The 14,699-nt window shown below is 42.3% G+C and overlaps 1 protein-coding gene across 1 annotated transcript in view; it reads left to right on the top strand.

Annotated features, from left to right (window-relative positions):
• Positions 1-13,034: 13,034 nt before the first annotated feature.
• Positions 13,035-14,699, top strand: part of LOC121604130 (glycine receptor subunit beta-like) — a 30,350-nt gene continuing 28,685 nt past the window's right edge. The window contains exon 1 of the mRNA XM_041933550.1: positions 13,035-13,134. Within this exon, the coding sequence (XP_041789484.1) occupies positions 13,095-13,134 (40 nt within the window). The 5' untranslated portion in view covers positions 13,035-13,094. The remainder of the gene's footprint in view (positions 13,135-14,699) is intronic.

The raw sequence follows: 14,699 nt of genomic DNA on the forward strand, positions 1-14,699 counted from the left end.
CAAGAAGGCTCACATCCAGGCCTGCCTCAAGTTTGCCAATGAACATATTAATGACTCTGAGAGAGTCTGGGAGAAGGTGCTGTGGTCAGATGAGACCAAAATCGAGCTCTTTGGCCTCAACTCAACTCGACGTGTTTGGAGGAAGAGAAATGCTGAATATGACCCCAAGAACAACATCCCCACCATCAAGCATGGCAGTGGAAGCATTATGCTTTGGGGCTTTTTCTCTTCTAAGGGGACAGGTCGACTTCACCGCATCGACGGTAAGATGAATGGGGCCATGTATCGCAAAATCTTGGGTGACAACCTCCTTGCCTCTGCCAGGACACTGAAAATGGGTCGTGGATGGGTCTTCCAGCACGATAACGACCCAAAACATACAGCCAAGGAAACAAAGGAGTGGCTCCCTAAGAAAATCATCAGGGTCATGGAATGGCCTAGCCAGTCTCCTGACCTTAATCCGATAGAAAATCTATGGAGAAAGCTGAAGCTTTGAGTTTTCAAACACCAGCCTCAAAACCTCCAGGATATGGAGATGATCTGCAGAGAGGAGTGGACTAAAATATTAGTCCTGATGTGTGTGCCAACCTAGTAAGCAACTACAAGAAACATCTGACTGCTGTGCTTGCCAACAAGGGTTTTGCCACCAATATTAAATCATGTTTTGCTAGGGGGTCAAATACTTATTTCCCACAGTAAAATGCAAATTAATTTTTATTTTTCATTTTATGTAATTTTCTCCATTATGTTTTTGATATTCTTTCTATCACTTTTAAAATAAAGCTGCCATAAAAATTAGAGACTGTTCATTTATTTATTTCTTAGTATGAAAACTTTCAAAATCAGGGGGGATCAAATACTTATTTCCTCCACTGTGTGTGTGTGTGTGTGTGTATATATATATATATATATATATATATATATATATATATATATATATATATATATATGAGCAGGTTCCTATGGAGAAATAAACCCCGAAGGGATGACATCCTGAAAGAACCTGCTCACTATACATTATCCCGCTTAGAACGCGGCTTACTACTAAAGCATTCAATAATGCGACACAAAATAGTGATTAAAACATATTTCATTGATTGTATATATATATATAATTTTTTCCAAGGGTCAGAAGGCTTTATCAAAATCAAACTTTATCAGGAGTGACACGAAGCCAAGACTTGGACTCTCTTTTTGTACTTGCCTTACAATAGAGAAGGGTTACAACTACCAAATTTACAGTGGTATTACTGGGCTGCCCAGTTGAGGGCTTTTTTAGAGATGTGGCTCTACCTTGGTTACAAATTGAATTGCTTTCTTCAGAGGGTTTGACACTGGATAAATTCTTACATTTTGCTCCCACCATTGTGGGCTGGCAAAAATTACAGTTTGTGTGATATTGTTTAGTAAGGGCAAAGTTAAACTACTGGATCTTTATGAGGTCAACATTCTAATGTCGCTTGATAAGATGAAAGCAAAGTATGACCTGCAATGGAAACAATTCTTCAGGTATTTGCAACTTAAATGTTTCATACTGAGAATTATAAGAATTCAGCACAACAACCCCCAATGTCCAAGCTCTTTGCTGTTTTCTTTCCTCTTCATCACATTCTCCAGGGACCCAACATCACCACTCCCCACCTCCACCACAATCACCAACCAAGGACTTAGTTACAGTTGTCAGTCAGGAGTAACCACAGACACCATCACTCCGGTGATGTGGGGTCAGAAATGTGACAAACCTCATGCTGTTTCCTTAAACATACTGTTGATCTTAAACTGCCATTTGCCGAACACACTGTAGCAATCACAGACCATCTGGTACCCATCTCAAAATCCTTAAATTTGTTCAGCCACAGCCAGTCTCCTTTGCTGTTACAGAATACCTAGCACTGAAATTATTATTATTTCTTTTAATATAACATCATTGGCTAACAAATCCCTCTTGGTGAATGGTCTGATAAATGAAAATAATTTACATTTAATGCATTTATTTGAGACCTGATTAAATGGCACTACTGGTATGGTAACACTGATAGAGGCCTTTCTTTCAAATGATCATGTTTATCAGTCAGTCAATCAAACAAGACAGGAGAGGAAGAGTAATTGCAGCCATTTTCTCTACACTCTACATTTGTGTGCAATGACATTGATCCGGGTGAATTTACATCATTTGAATATCTTGCTCTTGGGGTTCAAGCAGAATTATTAGTGCTCATCATTACATTGTGTTGGCCACCAAGACATTCATCACTGTTAATAAGAACTGATCACACTTGGCATCACTATATATTGTATGATTGATTCATAGTTACAAATTCCAGTCTACCTCGTTATCTGCTTTAAACACTGTCACTCCACTAATGGTTTAAAAGAGGTCAACCATAGCTGTGTTAATTAGATTAAGACAATCTTTTGAACAGCTGAAAGAAAATGGAGAAAAATTGGGCTCATAGTTTAATGTAACAAAGAAGCCTTAACTGTCTATATCAAAGCAATATGTCTGATGATGTAGACTTAGATGACCTCAGCAAACCCTGTGAAAAAAGAGACCATGGGAAAATTCACCTGTATTACATTAACGGTTGGACTTGACCAATAACATTTATTACATTACTTATTATGTAACCTCCTCTTTGTTCCTGGCACTGGAATAGAATATGGTCCGCTCTTGAAACTTTTGCCTGAGTGTATTGCATTTCTTAGTTTTAACACCAGGGGGAGCTACTGTTGAACAAGGCAGCTGCCCGTCCAAAAAAGGCCAATCACAGAACAAATTTACCCCAGGTTACCAAACATGGCAGAACCAAAGAAATGCAAGGGAGAAGGCTCAAGGCAGCATCACTGCTCCCACTGAGTGCAATGCCGTTCCCACTTTAGCTGAGTTAAAAATATATTCCACAGTATACGTGTGTTAATAAGCACGCAAGCACATAACTAGTATGCAGGTACACATGCAACAAATAGCAATAATGCCACACCAGTTCTGTCACCATGACTGCTTTTGCACACCATTTTCTTATATGCGTGTTTCTTGTTAACATGCAGAGTACACATCGCTGTGCACAGCACACACACTGTGCAAAATCAGCTGATCTCAGCTGATGCATATTCGATCACTCCTTGATCAAAGTGACATTTGTTTGGATTTTTGTCACAAGTGGCATCGGATCAGCACCACAGCTGGATGGTCAGCGCCTCAACCGATTTAAATACCCAGATGATACTCACCAAAATAATTAAAATTAAAATTATATGCACTCCTGTTATTAAGTCCAATTCAGTCTGTTAATTTTGATCATTTTGTACAGTTTCAAACAAACGTTAATAGGTGTGTTAATAGGCCAAATAACTTGAATAACAAACTTTCCCATTTATTGTTCTTTCTCTGTACTGTGGGGGATCACCATCCCGACTAAGGAAATCTGAGGCTGCTGTTCTGAGAATGAGCTGCCAACCCTTTTTCTGAATAAATCAATAAAAACCCATTTGTTGAAAGCTGTGATGATGGCAGTTTTCTCTGTAATCATATTCAACAATATAGCACATTTGAACAACTTTGAATTGATTTTTCTAACTTTAGTACACTAAAGGTGAGGCTATATACCTCAGCTCTAGTAAGTGGTCCAGCCCCTCCTTTATTTTTCTCTATGTGGCCCTCAGTGAAAAAAGTGATGTAAAAGAAAAGAATATAAAAGAAAAAAATATGTAAAAAAATATATATATATATTGCCGCAAAGAACTTTAGGTAAAACTGCCATAAAAATGTACTGCCAAAATTGCTATAGAATTTCACAGTTCTACACAAATTGCACCTCGGTAGAAATTGCACACAGTAATAGATGTCACAGTACAATAGCAGTATGTATTGATAGGTTGAGTATTCAATGAGAGTGAAAAAAGTAATATTCCAGAGGGGAATTTTTGCATGATAAATGCAGTGCTACATTATGAAGGACCTGCGGTAGCGCTCCTTTTGCAGAGTGGATGCAGCAGTCTGTTGCTGAAGGAGCTACTGAGGGCCCCCACTGTGTGATGGAGGGGTTGGCAATGATAGATGTCAGCTTGGCTAACATCCTCCTCTCTGCTACGTCCTCAATGGTGTCCAGAGGGCAGTCCAGGACAGAGCCAGCTCTCCTAACCAGTTTGTTGAGTCTCTTTCTGTTCCCTCAGAGCTTCCACAGTCTCAGCAAACCACTGCATAAAAGATTGCAGATGCAACCAAAGAGTCATAAAAAGTTTTTAGTAATGTCCTACATACTCCAAAGGACCTCAGTCTTCTCAGCAGATGGAGACAACTTTGGCCCTTCCTGTACAGGGCATCAGTGTTGATGGACCAGTCCAGTCTGTTGTTGAGGTGCACACCCAGGTATTTGTACTCCTCCAAGATAGATAGATAGATAGATAGATAGATAGATACTGTATTAATTTCCAAAGAGAAATTTGCAGTTCCAGCAGCTCAAAGGGTGGAAACACAAGGACATGCAAAATAAGAACAAGAACAACTTTCAAGTAATGAACGTCTTTCAAGTAATGAACAACTTTCAAGTAGAGAACAACTTTCAAGTAAAGAACAGCTTTCAAGTAAGGAGGCAAAAATACAATTCAAAATACAAAATAACAATATAAGAAAAAATAGTGAAATACAAATATAGAACTAAGCTATACAGGATAAACATCTGGCAGTTAAATATGGGCACAGTAGTGCAGTTGTGCAAAATGACAGTTCGCAACAGTCGTCAGTTGTCCACACTTGGGTCCAGCATATAGATGTGTGTGTGATAAAGTCCAGCATATAGATGTGTGTGTGATAAAGTGTGTGTGTCCATGGTGTGTGGTGTGAGTGTGTAGTGAGTCCGGAGTTGTTGTGTTGATTATTGTTTTTGTCGCCCTCCCCGAGAGGTGTTGAAGAGCCGTATGGCTGGGGGAGGAACGATCTTTTCAGTCTGTCCATAGAGCAGGACAATGACAGCAGTCTGTCACTGAAACTGCTCCTCTGCCTGAAGATGGTGCTGTGCAGTGGGTGATCAGGATTGTCTATTATGGACAGGAGCTTGTTCAGTGTCCATCGCTCTGCCACAGATGTCAGACTGTCCAGCTCTGTGCTAACGACAGAGCCTGCCTTCCTCACTAGTTTGTCCAGGCGTGCTGCGTCCTTTTTCTTTAAGCTGCTCCCCTAGCACACTACTGTGTACAGGAGGGCACTCGCTGCCACAGACTGGTAGAAGATCTGTAGCAGCTTTTTGCAGGACGCCAGCCTTCTGAGGAAGTACAGGCGGCTCTGTCCTTTCCTGCACAGAGCGTCAGTGTTGGCAGTACAATCCAGTTTCTCGTCCAGCTGCACTCCCAGGTATTTGTAGGTGTGAACCCCCTCCACGCAGTCCCCTTTAATTATGACCGGTTCTGGACACGGCCTGGGTCTCCTAAAGTCCACTACCATCTCCCTGGTCTTGGTGGTGTTCAGGAGCAGGTGGTTGAAGTCACACCATGTGATGAAGTCCCGGATCAGTTTCCTGTACTTATCCTCTTGTCCACTCCTGATACAGCCCACTATGGCTGTGTCGTCCGCGAACTTCTGTACATGACAGAGCTCCGAGTTGTACTGAAAGTCGGACGTGTTTTCTTCACAAACTGAGGTCTGCCAGTCAGGTAGTCAGTAATCCATGCCACCAGGTGTGTTTCAACTCCCATCTCTGTCAGTTTGTCCCTGAGGAGCAGTGGCTGGATGGTGTTAAAGGTGCTAGAGAAGTCCAAGATTGTAATCCTCACAGCACCACTGCCTCTGTCCAGGTGAGAGAGAGATCCACTCCTGTCTTCTCCCGGTAAGCAAACTGCAGAGGGTCAAGAGCGTGGTGGATCTGTGGCCTCAGGTGATAGAGCAGCAGCCATTCCATGGTCCTCATCATGTGTGACGTCAGGGCAACCGGCCTGAAGTCGTTGTGGTTTCTTAGGGACTGGAATGATGCAGGATGTCTTCCACAGCTGGGGAACCCTCCCCTGTCCCAAGATCAGGTTGAATATGCACTGAAGGGGGTGTCCCAGCTCCCTCACACAGGCCTTCAGTAGTCGTGGTGATACTCCATCTGGACCTGCAGCTTGCTGGGGCGCAGCCTCTTCAGCTCACCACAGACCTGAGCTGCTGTGATTGTCATGGGTGGTGTGAGGAGAGGAGGGGAGATGTCCTCATCTGTGTTGGTGATGGCTTGCGGGAGTAGGAGGGTGGGGGCTGCTGTGCTCAGAGGTGTGAATGGGTTGGGGTGATCAAATGTATTTATTTATTTTTAAAATTTTATTTACTTTAATAATCCAAAAATGGGAAATGACTCTGCATTTAACTCATCACTGATTCACTGAAACACACACATGCAACATGCAGTGAAACACACAGGAGCAGTGGGCTGCATTCAAGTGCCCGGAGAGCTTATTGGGGGGTTAAGTTGCCTTGCTCATTGGGCACATCAGCCAGCAAATGGAGGGGGAGAGGATACTCCATCACACCCATTTTTTTTTTTTGCCAGTCCGGTGAGGGAATCAAGCCCCCTATCTGTTGAAGAAGTGGTTGAGCTGGTTTGCCCTTCCTGGGGCTTGTTGTTGGCATAGCAGCGTAAAGATTTTTCTGGAACAACAGTGTCCAAACAGAAGTTAATGTAGTCTGTGGTGCAGTCAACCATCTCCTCCATGTTCTCGTTGTGAGACCCCTGCAGTGCTTCCCAGTCTGTGGTCTCAAAGCAGTCTTTCAGAGCCTGCTCGGATTCAGAAGACCACTTCCTGAATGAGCGTGTGGTTGTTGGTAGTCTCCTCACTCTTTGTGTGTAGTGAGGTTTGAGCAGGACCAGATTGTGATCTGCTTTCCCCAGTGCAGGCAGGGGGGTGGCTCTGTATGCATTCTTCACATTTGCATACATCAGATCTATAGTCCACGTACTGGTGAAAAGCAGCCAGTGTGTTGTCCAAAGTGACATGATTAAAGTCCCCAGTTATTAGCACAAAGGCCTCAGTATGCTGTGTTTGTAGTTTGGCCACAGCGCTGTGGATGACGGCACACGCAGCCTCCGCGTCGGCGCGCGGCGGAATGTAAACAATGAGAACAATGGCATGGCTGAACTCCCTGGGCAAGTCATAGGGACGTAAACTTACATCCATGAGTTCAGTATCCCTGCAGCAGCTGGAGATTTTAATGTTCACATACCCAGGATTGCACCACCGTTGACATACAGTGCGAGTCCCCCTCCTTTGCGCTTCCCACAGGCTCTTGTGTCTCTGTCCACTCTGACTGTGCTGAAGTCCGGTTGCTCCATGTTAGCATCTGGGATGCTAGCTCTTAGCCATGTCTCAGTAAGACACAGTAAACTGCAGTCCCTGAAGGTCTTTAGGTTCTTCGTCAGTGCAGCCAGTTCGTTGATCTTATTCAGTAAAGGGTTCACGTATCCCATGATCACTGAAGACACCGTAGGCTTGAATCTCCACTTCTTTGCTAGCTGCTTCGCTTTTAGCATAGCGCCAGCTCTGCAGCCCTGGTACAGCTTCCTTACATCCACAGGTAAACACGGGACCACACCGAAGCAGGACTTTGCTCTCAAGGCATGTAAAAAGTTACTCTAATAAACGAGTGTCGGCATTGAAGTTGAAGAGTCCATATCTATAGGATAGAGTAGTACTTTCCGAGAAACCCAGTATGAATAGTATTAAATACTATTCATACACACAGTATTAAATATGGGGTTTCAGTGCTTTGCGAATCATGATATTCTGTTTCTATTAACATTTTACACAGTGTCCCAACTTTTTGGAAACAGGCCTTAAAACCTCCTCCATGAAGTCTCCAGCGCTAGAGGTATAAACATCAGCACTCCCCCGGTGCTCCAAGCTCTCAGTCCGAGTGTAACACCCATCCCATGTATTGGTATTAAATTATGTGACTCTGATCTCTGTAGTTATACTATGGGCGGGGCCTGGGTACGGTTTAAAAATATGAACTACTGTTATTCCCTTGTTTTTTAAATTAAAGAATGAATTAGCGGTGCCTCCAATAAAATTAAATATGAAATAGGTAATGTCCTGATACCTTCCCTTTTAAGTATGTATCTGTTTTAACTTTCACCTTTTTAAATCAAATTTGAGTATACCAAAAATTACCTATGATGAAATACAACACAACAAGAGTACTTTAAATGCAATATGAACAGTTTAGTTAATATCTCATTGAAAAGTAACAAACAATACTTCCTTCAGGCAATGGTAAACTAAATGTAAAATGAAATGAATCTCAGTTCATCTTCATTAGTTACCTTTACATCTGAAATGCATAGTCTATTTAACAAAATAAGTAAAACAACAATATACCTGTGGGCCCACACTCACTCACACAGTCTGCAGGTAATAAACAAAACCCAAGTTGCATGCCTGAGACGAAGCTTGAGAGCGTGGAGGCCTAAAAACTGTAGTGGCCGATTCACTGGTATAAACAAGCATTCAAAATAAAACACGTGCACGTTTTGCAATCAGTTATTACTCACGAATCCAGGAATACTGTCAGTCAGAGGGGTAAGTGAGGTGAAACTGCAGGATGGTCAACCGGCAAGCAGCAGAGCGCAGATGAAGAGCAAAACAGAAACAGCAGCAACAGTCTCCAGTAAACACCAGCAGCAGCGAAACCCCTCCAAAGTAGTCCAAAGGAGCATTCACGTCTCTCTCATACAGTCACCAAATCAGCTAAGCAACCAGCCTATACACTATTTTTCGTCTTATCTGTACCTGTTAGATTGGCACTGTAATAATACTAATACTAATAATACTGAATGGCTATAATCATAATCAGAAAATAAATACACACATCAGAAGCATTAAAGTGCTGAATAAAGTTCTGTCAGTCACTGGAATCTGATTTCCTCACATGGCTCCTCATGATGTGCTCATAATGCAGGGTGACAGTCACCAAAACTGCCAAAACGAAAATCTATCACCTAAATAGTCATGAATGGTCATTTTTTTGTAAATACATGCTTATTCTGAATTTGCCAGCAACACTTTTCAAAAAAGGTTGGATATGTATAACAAGATACTGGAAAGTTGTAGAATGCTCAAAAAACACCTGTTTGGATCATTCCACAGGTAAACAGGTTAATTGGTTAAAGGTGTTAGTATCATGATTGGGCTCAGCTGCTCACAAGCAAGGAATGGGGTGAGGTTCACCGCTTTGTGAAACACATGATTGTATGACACGCCTCTGCAACATCGCGTGGCAGTTGGGGACAGTGCCCCTGGACTGGCAGACCGGGATGGTGGTCCCTCTATTTAAGAAGGGGGACCGGAGGGTGTGCTCCAACTATAGGGGGATCACACTCCTCAGCCTCCCTGGTAAACTCCAGGGTATTGGAGAGGAAGATTCGGCCGATAGATGAACCTCGGATTCAGGAGGAACAATGCGGTTTTCGTCCTGGTTGTGGAACACTGGACCAGCTCTATACCCTCCGCAGGGTGCTCGAGGGTTCATGGGAGTTTGCCCAACCAGTCCACATGTGTTTTGTGGATTTGGAGAAGGCATTCGACTGTGTCCCTCGTGGCATTCTGTGGGGGGTGCTTCGGATGGAGTCCGGGGACCTCTACTACGGGCAGTCCGGTCTCTGTATGACCGGAGCAGGAGCTTGGTTCGCATTGCCGGCAGTAAGTCAGACCTGTTCCCAGTGCATGTTGGACTCCGGCAGGGCTGCCCTTTGTCACCGGTTCTGTTCATTATTTTTATGGACAGAATTTCTAGGCGCAGCCAAGGGCCAGAGGGAGTCTGGTTTGGGGACCACAGGATTTCATCTCTGCTTTTTGTGAATGATGTTGTCCTGTTGGCTTCTTCGAACCTGGACCTCCAGCATGTGTTAGGGCGGTTTGCAGCCGAGTGCGAAGCAGCTGGGATGAGAATCAGCACCTCCAAGTCCGAGGCCATGGTTCTCGACCGGAAAAGGGTGGCTTGCCCTCTCCGGGTTGTGGGAGGAGCCTCAATGGAGGAGTTTAAGTATCTTGGGGTCTTGTTCACGAGTGAGGGAAAGATGGAACGTGAGATTGACAGGCGGATTGGTGGGGCAGCTGCAGTAATGCGGTCGTTGTACCGGTCCGTCGTGGTGAAGAAGGAGCTGACCCGAAAGGCAAAGCTCTCTATTTACCGCTCAATCTACGTTCCCACCCTCACCTATGGTCATGAACTTTTGGGTCATGACCGAAAGAAAGACCGAAAGAATCTCGGATACAAGCGGCTGAAATGAGTTTCCTCCGCAGGGTGGCGGGGCGCTCCCTTAGAGATAGGGTGAGGAGCTCTGTCACTCGGGAGGAGCTCAGAGTAGAGCCGCTGCTCCTCCACGTCGAGAGGAGCCAGCTGAGGTGGCTCGGGCATCTTTACCGAATGCCTCCTGGACACCTTCCTGGGAGGGTGTTCCGGGCATGTCCCACCGGGAAGAGGCCCCGGGGAAGACCCAGGACACGCTGGAGGGACTATGTCACTCGGCTGGCCTGGGAACGCCTTGGGGTCCTCTGCTGGAGGACGTGTCTGGGGCGAGGGAAGTCTGGGCATCCCTGCTTAGACTGCTGCCTCCACGACCCGGCCCCGGATAAGCGGAAGATAATGGATGGATGGATGGATGGATAATTGTATAAGGAACATTACTACGTGGGCTCCAGAACACTTCATAAAACTGTTGTGGGTAATCTTACTGCTCAGGTATCTTTCACAAATCAATATATGTGGTACAATAATGACCATGCTTGGTAGCTTTTCAAATCATCTGGCACAGTCACAAGTAGACAGGTGCTTTGCAGAAAATAAGTCAGTCAACCCTGAAATGTAAAACTGACCATGAAAACTGTCAGTGTAACCCTGCCTGGACTGGCATGTACTTGTTTATTTCAGTACCACGTCCAAACGGCAAGCCAATGTGTTTAATTTGCATGTTTTAAATAGGCTGCTGAAAATGTCCAGACCGTCTACTTTTTCTGATTTTAAAATAAATTAAACCCAGTTGAATGTGAATAGCCCTGTACTAGACCTTAATAATAATATGATTTGCACTTCAGCTAAAAAAAATTGAGGTTAATTTTTAATTCATTATCACCATACATTAATGCTAAGGATATTTTACCCCTAGTTCAGTCTGTTCTTTTTTTTAATTTATCTACTACTATTGCCCTAATGAGATTTAATAATGATTTATTCTCATCTACACAAAGTTCAATTTGCAAGTGCAATATTTAATGATCTAACCAAGGCTTTGATTTTGATGACCACAACATATCCTCTTCTTGATAAACTTTGTGCTAGTGAATTCACAAAGATTTATTTTTGGACCTTTACTTTTCTCTATTTTTATTAATGATGAATTAAATTGAATAAATTAATGATTAATTAAATGATCCAAACATGTGTTGCATTTTTTTATTTATATGCAGATGACACAGTAACTTGTATACACACATTTGATAATATTAAAGCTTTCTGCAATCCGAATTTTCTTTTGTTCAAAAGTGTTTTTCATGTTAAACAAGCAGAAGTCAGCATTTGGAGCAACTTTGGGTTCAGTATCTCGGCCAAGGATACTTCGACATGTAGGCTGCTGAGGCAAGGGATTGAACCACTGATAACTGGTGGATCCCCGCTCCAAAGAAAAAAAAAAAACATTTAAAAACTTCAGATTTTGGATCAAATTTGAATTTGTAATTCATTTTTATTTTTATTACAAATAAAATAAATGCTAGTCTTAGAATACTATACTAGTTAATTGTTTTACTCTCCAAGCAAAAAAACAAATTGTCCAACAGCTTTTATTTCTCATTATCGATTAAGGCGATATCACACCAGAACACCTAAGAAACACATCCTTATCATTTATATGTAGTTTACAATAGTATTTAAAGTTTTGTCCTGAGTTGCCTGTGCTGGCTGTGCTGGCTGAGGCTGTAGATATGGTGGTTGCTTGGACTAAAGCTGCATTTGTGGTTAAATCCATGATGCTATGGATATGGCTATGGTTGAGTGGTCGTCAGACTAGAAAAGTGCTATATAAATACAGTCCGTTTACCAAAGGTATGTAGGCAGGGGGGAAATGAACCAGGTTGTGATCAGAACAGCCCAGCAGAGGGAGGGGTGAAGAAGTGTAAGTGTCCTTTGTCTTAGACATCATACAGTAAGTCTAAGGTTCTTTTGTCTCTGGGTGAAGGTGGGGGAGAGATAAGCATGTCTGAAGACACCAACGAGGAGGGACCAGGGGTGCGATGTATGCAGCTATGTGTAGAAGCTCACAGGCTGCTGCAGCATATACCCTATATCATGCTATTCAGTACATATTATGCTTTGAACAGTACTTCAGCTAATTTGTCTCTTACACTGGCAGTATTGTATAAAAAGTCTCAAGTAATGATGACGACTATTTCAAATCGTACATTCTATAAGGTAGCTGTTCTCAATTTGTCAACATTAATATAAGATTCTTAGTGTATATATATTAACATTTGGGATGGAATTGCTCACTTCCTTTTGCAGTATGAGATACTTCAGTTGTTGTCTTATGTAAGGATTTGAAAGCACAGAGTACTTTTTGGGCACAAAGTGTCCAGTGGCAACATCAAAATTGGTTAAAATACTACTACTAATAATAATAAAAACAGTTGAAACCAGAGTCCAGCAATTTTTAAGAGTCAAAAAATGCAAATTATACAGTTTAAACCAGAGTCCAGATAATGTCTTGAGGGCATGCCTTTTTATAGGACAACGTGGTATTTGAATAGTGTTTTGATTCTAGCTTCTTTCAGTTTGTCAGATTTTGCCACTTGTCCTTTGTGAGGCTTTTTAAGATCAGCAAAAACTGTGCTTTGTTATGTTGTTTGGTAGTTTATAAAAACATTTTGTTAAATGTATTTGACCATGTGTTACACTCATTGCTTTTCTTTCTTTGCAGTCATCTCCAGTGTGTTTGGAAAAGAGAGAAATACTTGTGGTTTAGATCTGAATGTTAATTATTTTCATGTCAATTAATATCCTATTTAACAGACAGTTGTCCCCAGAAGATTTGGCCCAGGTTCCAGCTAACTCCACCTCCAACATCTTGAATCGTCTGATGGTCAGTTATGACCCAAGAATCAGGCCTAACTTTCAAGGTAATGCCACAAACTATACAGATAAATAATGACAAACATTTATTTTCTTCTTGGAAAAACAGTGGCCACACAGGGCCATATAGTATGTCTATGTGTGCTCATACTGAATGAGAATGTATTGTATATTTGCCAAAATGATTACATTGTAGGTATCCATAAGTCAAGTATTCTCTTTCTGGGACAATTCTCATTCATTCAGGTCATGATTATCCAAGGAGGGCTACATCTAGGGCAACTGGACTTGGTTGTAGAAACTTGGCTGAATGGTGCGGTTGGAAAGGGACACTAAAACCTTCAACCTGATGAAGAAAAGAAAAACAAATGCATCAACATCATCATTCCTCACATGCCTGGAGGATCTGAGAAACTCAGAAGGATTTTCAACAAACACCACATCCCTGCGTTTTTCATACCCACACACACAAACCAAACACAAGAAAAGCAATTTAGTGTTTGGTGGGGAATGCCGAAACTTGTATATCAGGGAAAGTAGATAACCATTAAAAAAATGCATACTCAACACAAGCGGGTCAACTCCTCAGGTCCAGACACAGCCTACCTCCACCTGAAAGATAAGGCACACATTCAAGGACAACAATGTGTGTATTTGTGACAGGGAGAACCACTGCCGTTCACACCTGGTTTTAGGTAACTCCAGCAACTCCACCAACTGCCATTAAACAACCAGGCACAAATTAACAAGTAGTCTTAATGACTGTGATAACAACACCACACCACAGAGGTTAAATACCTGGGACTCCTCACCAGACAGTAAGAACTGAAGAAGCCCCTTGGGTGAGAGGCGAAACATTTTCAAGTTTCTACACCCAAGCCCAGTTGCCCTTGATTTAACCGTCCTTGGATAACTATGAGCTGGATGACTGAGAACCTTCACAGAAATCATATACCGTAATATCAGATTATTACTAATTAGTGTTTTACACTTGGAATAAATGAACGCTCTCATTATGTCTTATGTATTTAATGAGTTACTGACTGTACACAATAGTGGCTACATAGGTTTTTACAGTATTTTTTGAGGATAACATTATAGTTCTATAAAAAAAAATAGGGCACAAAGTCATGTCAAAGTCACAGACATGAGACACTGAGACAATCATATTAGAACCAGCTACCCTGACACAAGCATATGTCAACACAAGTCTTGTAAACTTTCTTACCGGACAGTCTGGAACCACTATCATGTCAAATATTCCATCACGTTTGGAGTTACCCTTTTGAGTTATTCAACAGACCATGTAGATATGGAGTAAGTTTCTACCACACACTACTAAACACACATGTTCCACGCTTACCAGTGCATTTAAGAAGCTGCAGTTGGTGTGGGTACCATCCTTCAGCAGGGAAGGGGTTTGGAGGCATGTATTAAGTGCAGCAGAGAGTGAGGGGGGGAGAAGTAGCAAGTTGTATTCCTTTAAATTTATTCATTGTAAAAGTAACCCAAAAAAAGCTCTAACATGATACTCTGACATTGGAAAATACACTTGCATGCCATTCAATCTGCAGCAAGAGGAATAATATCAATTTCATGTACAGCATGTGCA

Source organism: Chelmon rostratus, chromosome 3, assembly GCF_017976325.1.
Source record: "Chelmon rostratus isolate fCheRos1 chromosome 3, fCheRos1.pri, whole genome shotgun sequence".
NCBI lineage: Eukaryota > Metazoa > Chordata > Actinopteri > Chaetodontiformes > Chaetodontidae > Chelmon > Chelmon rostratus.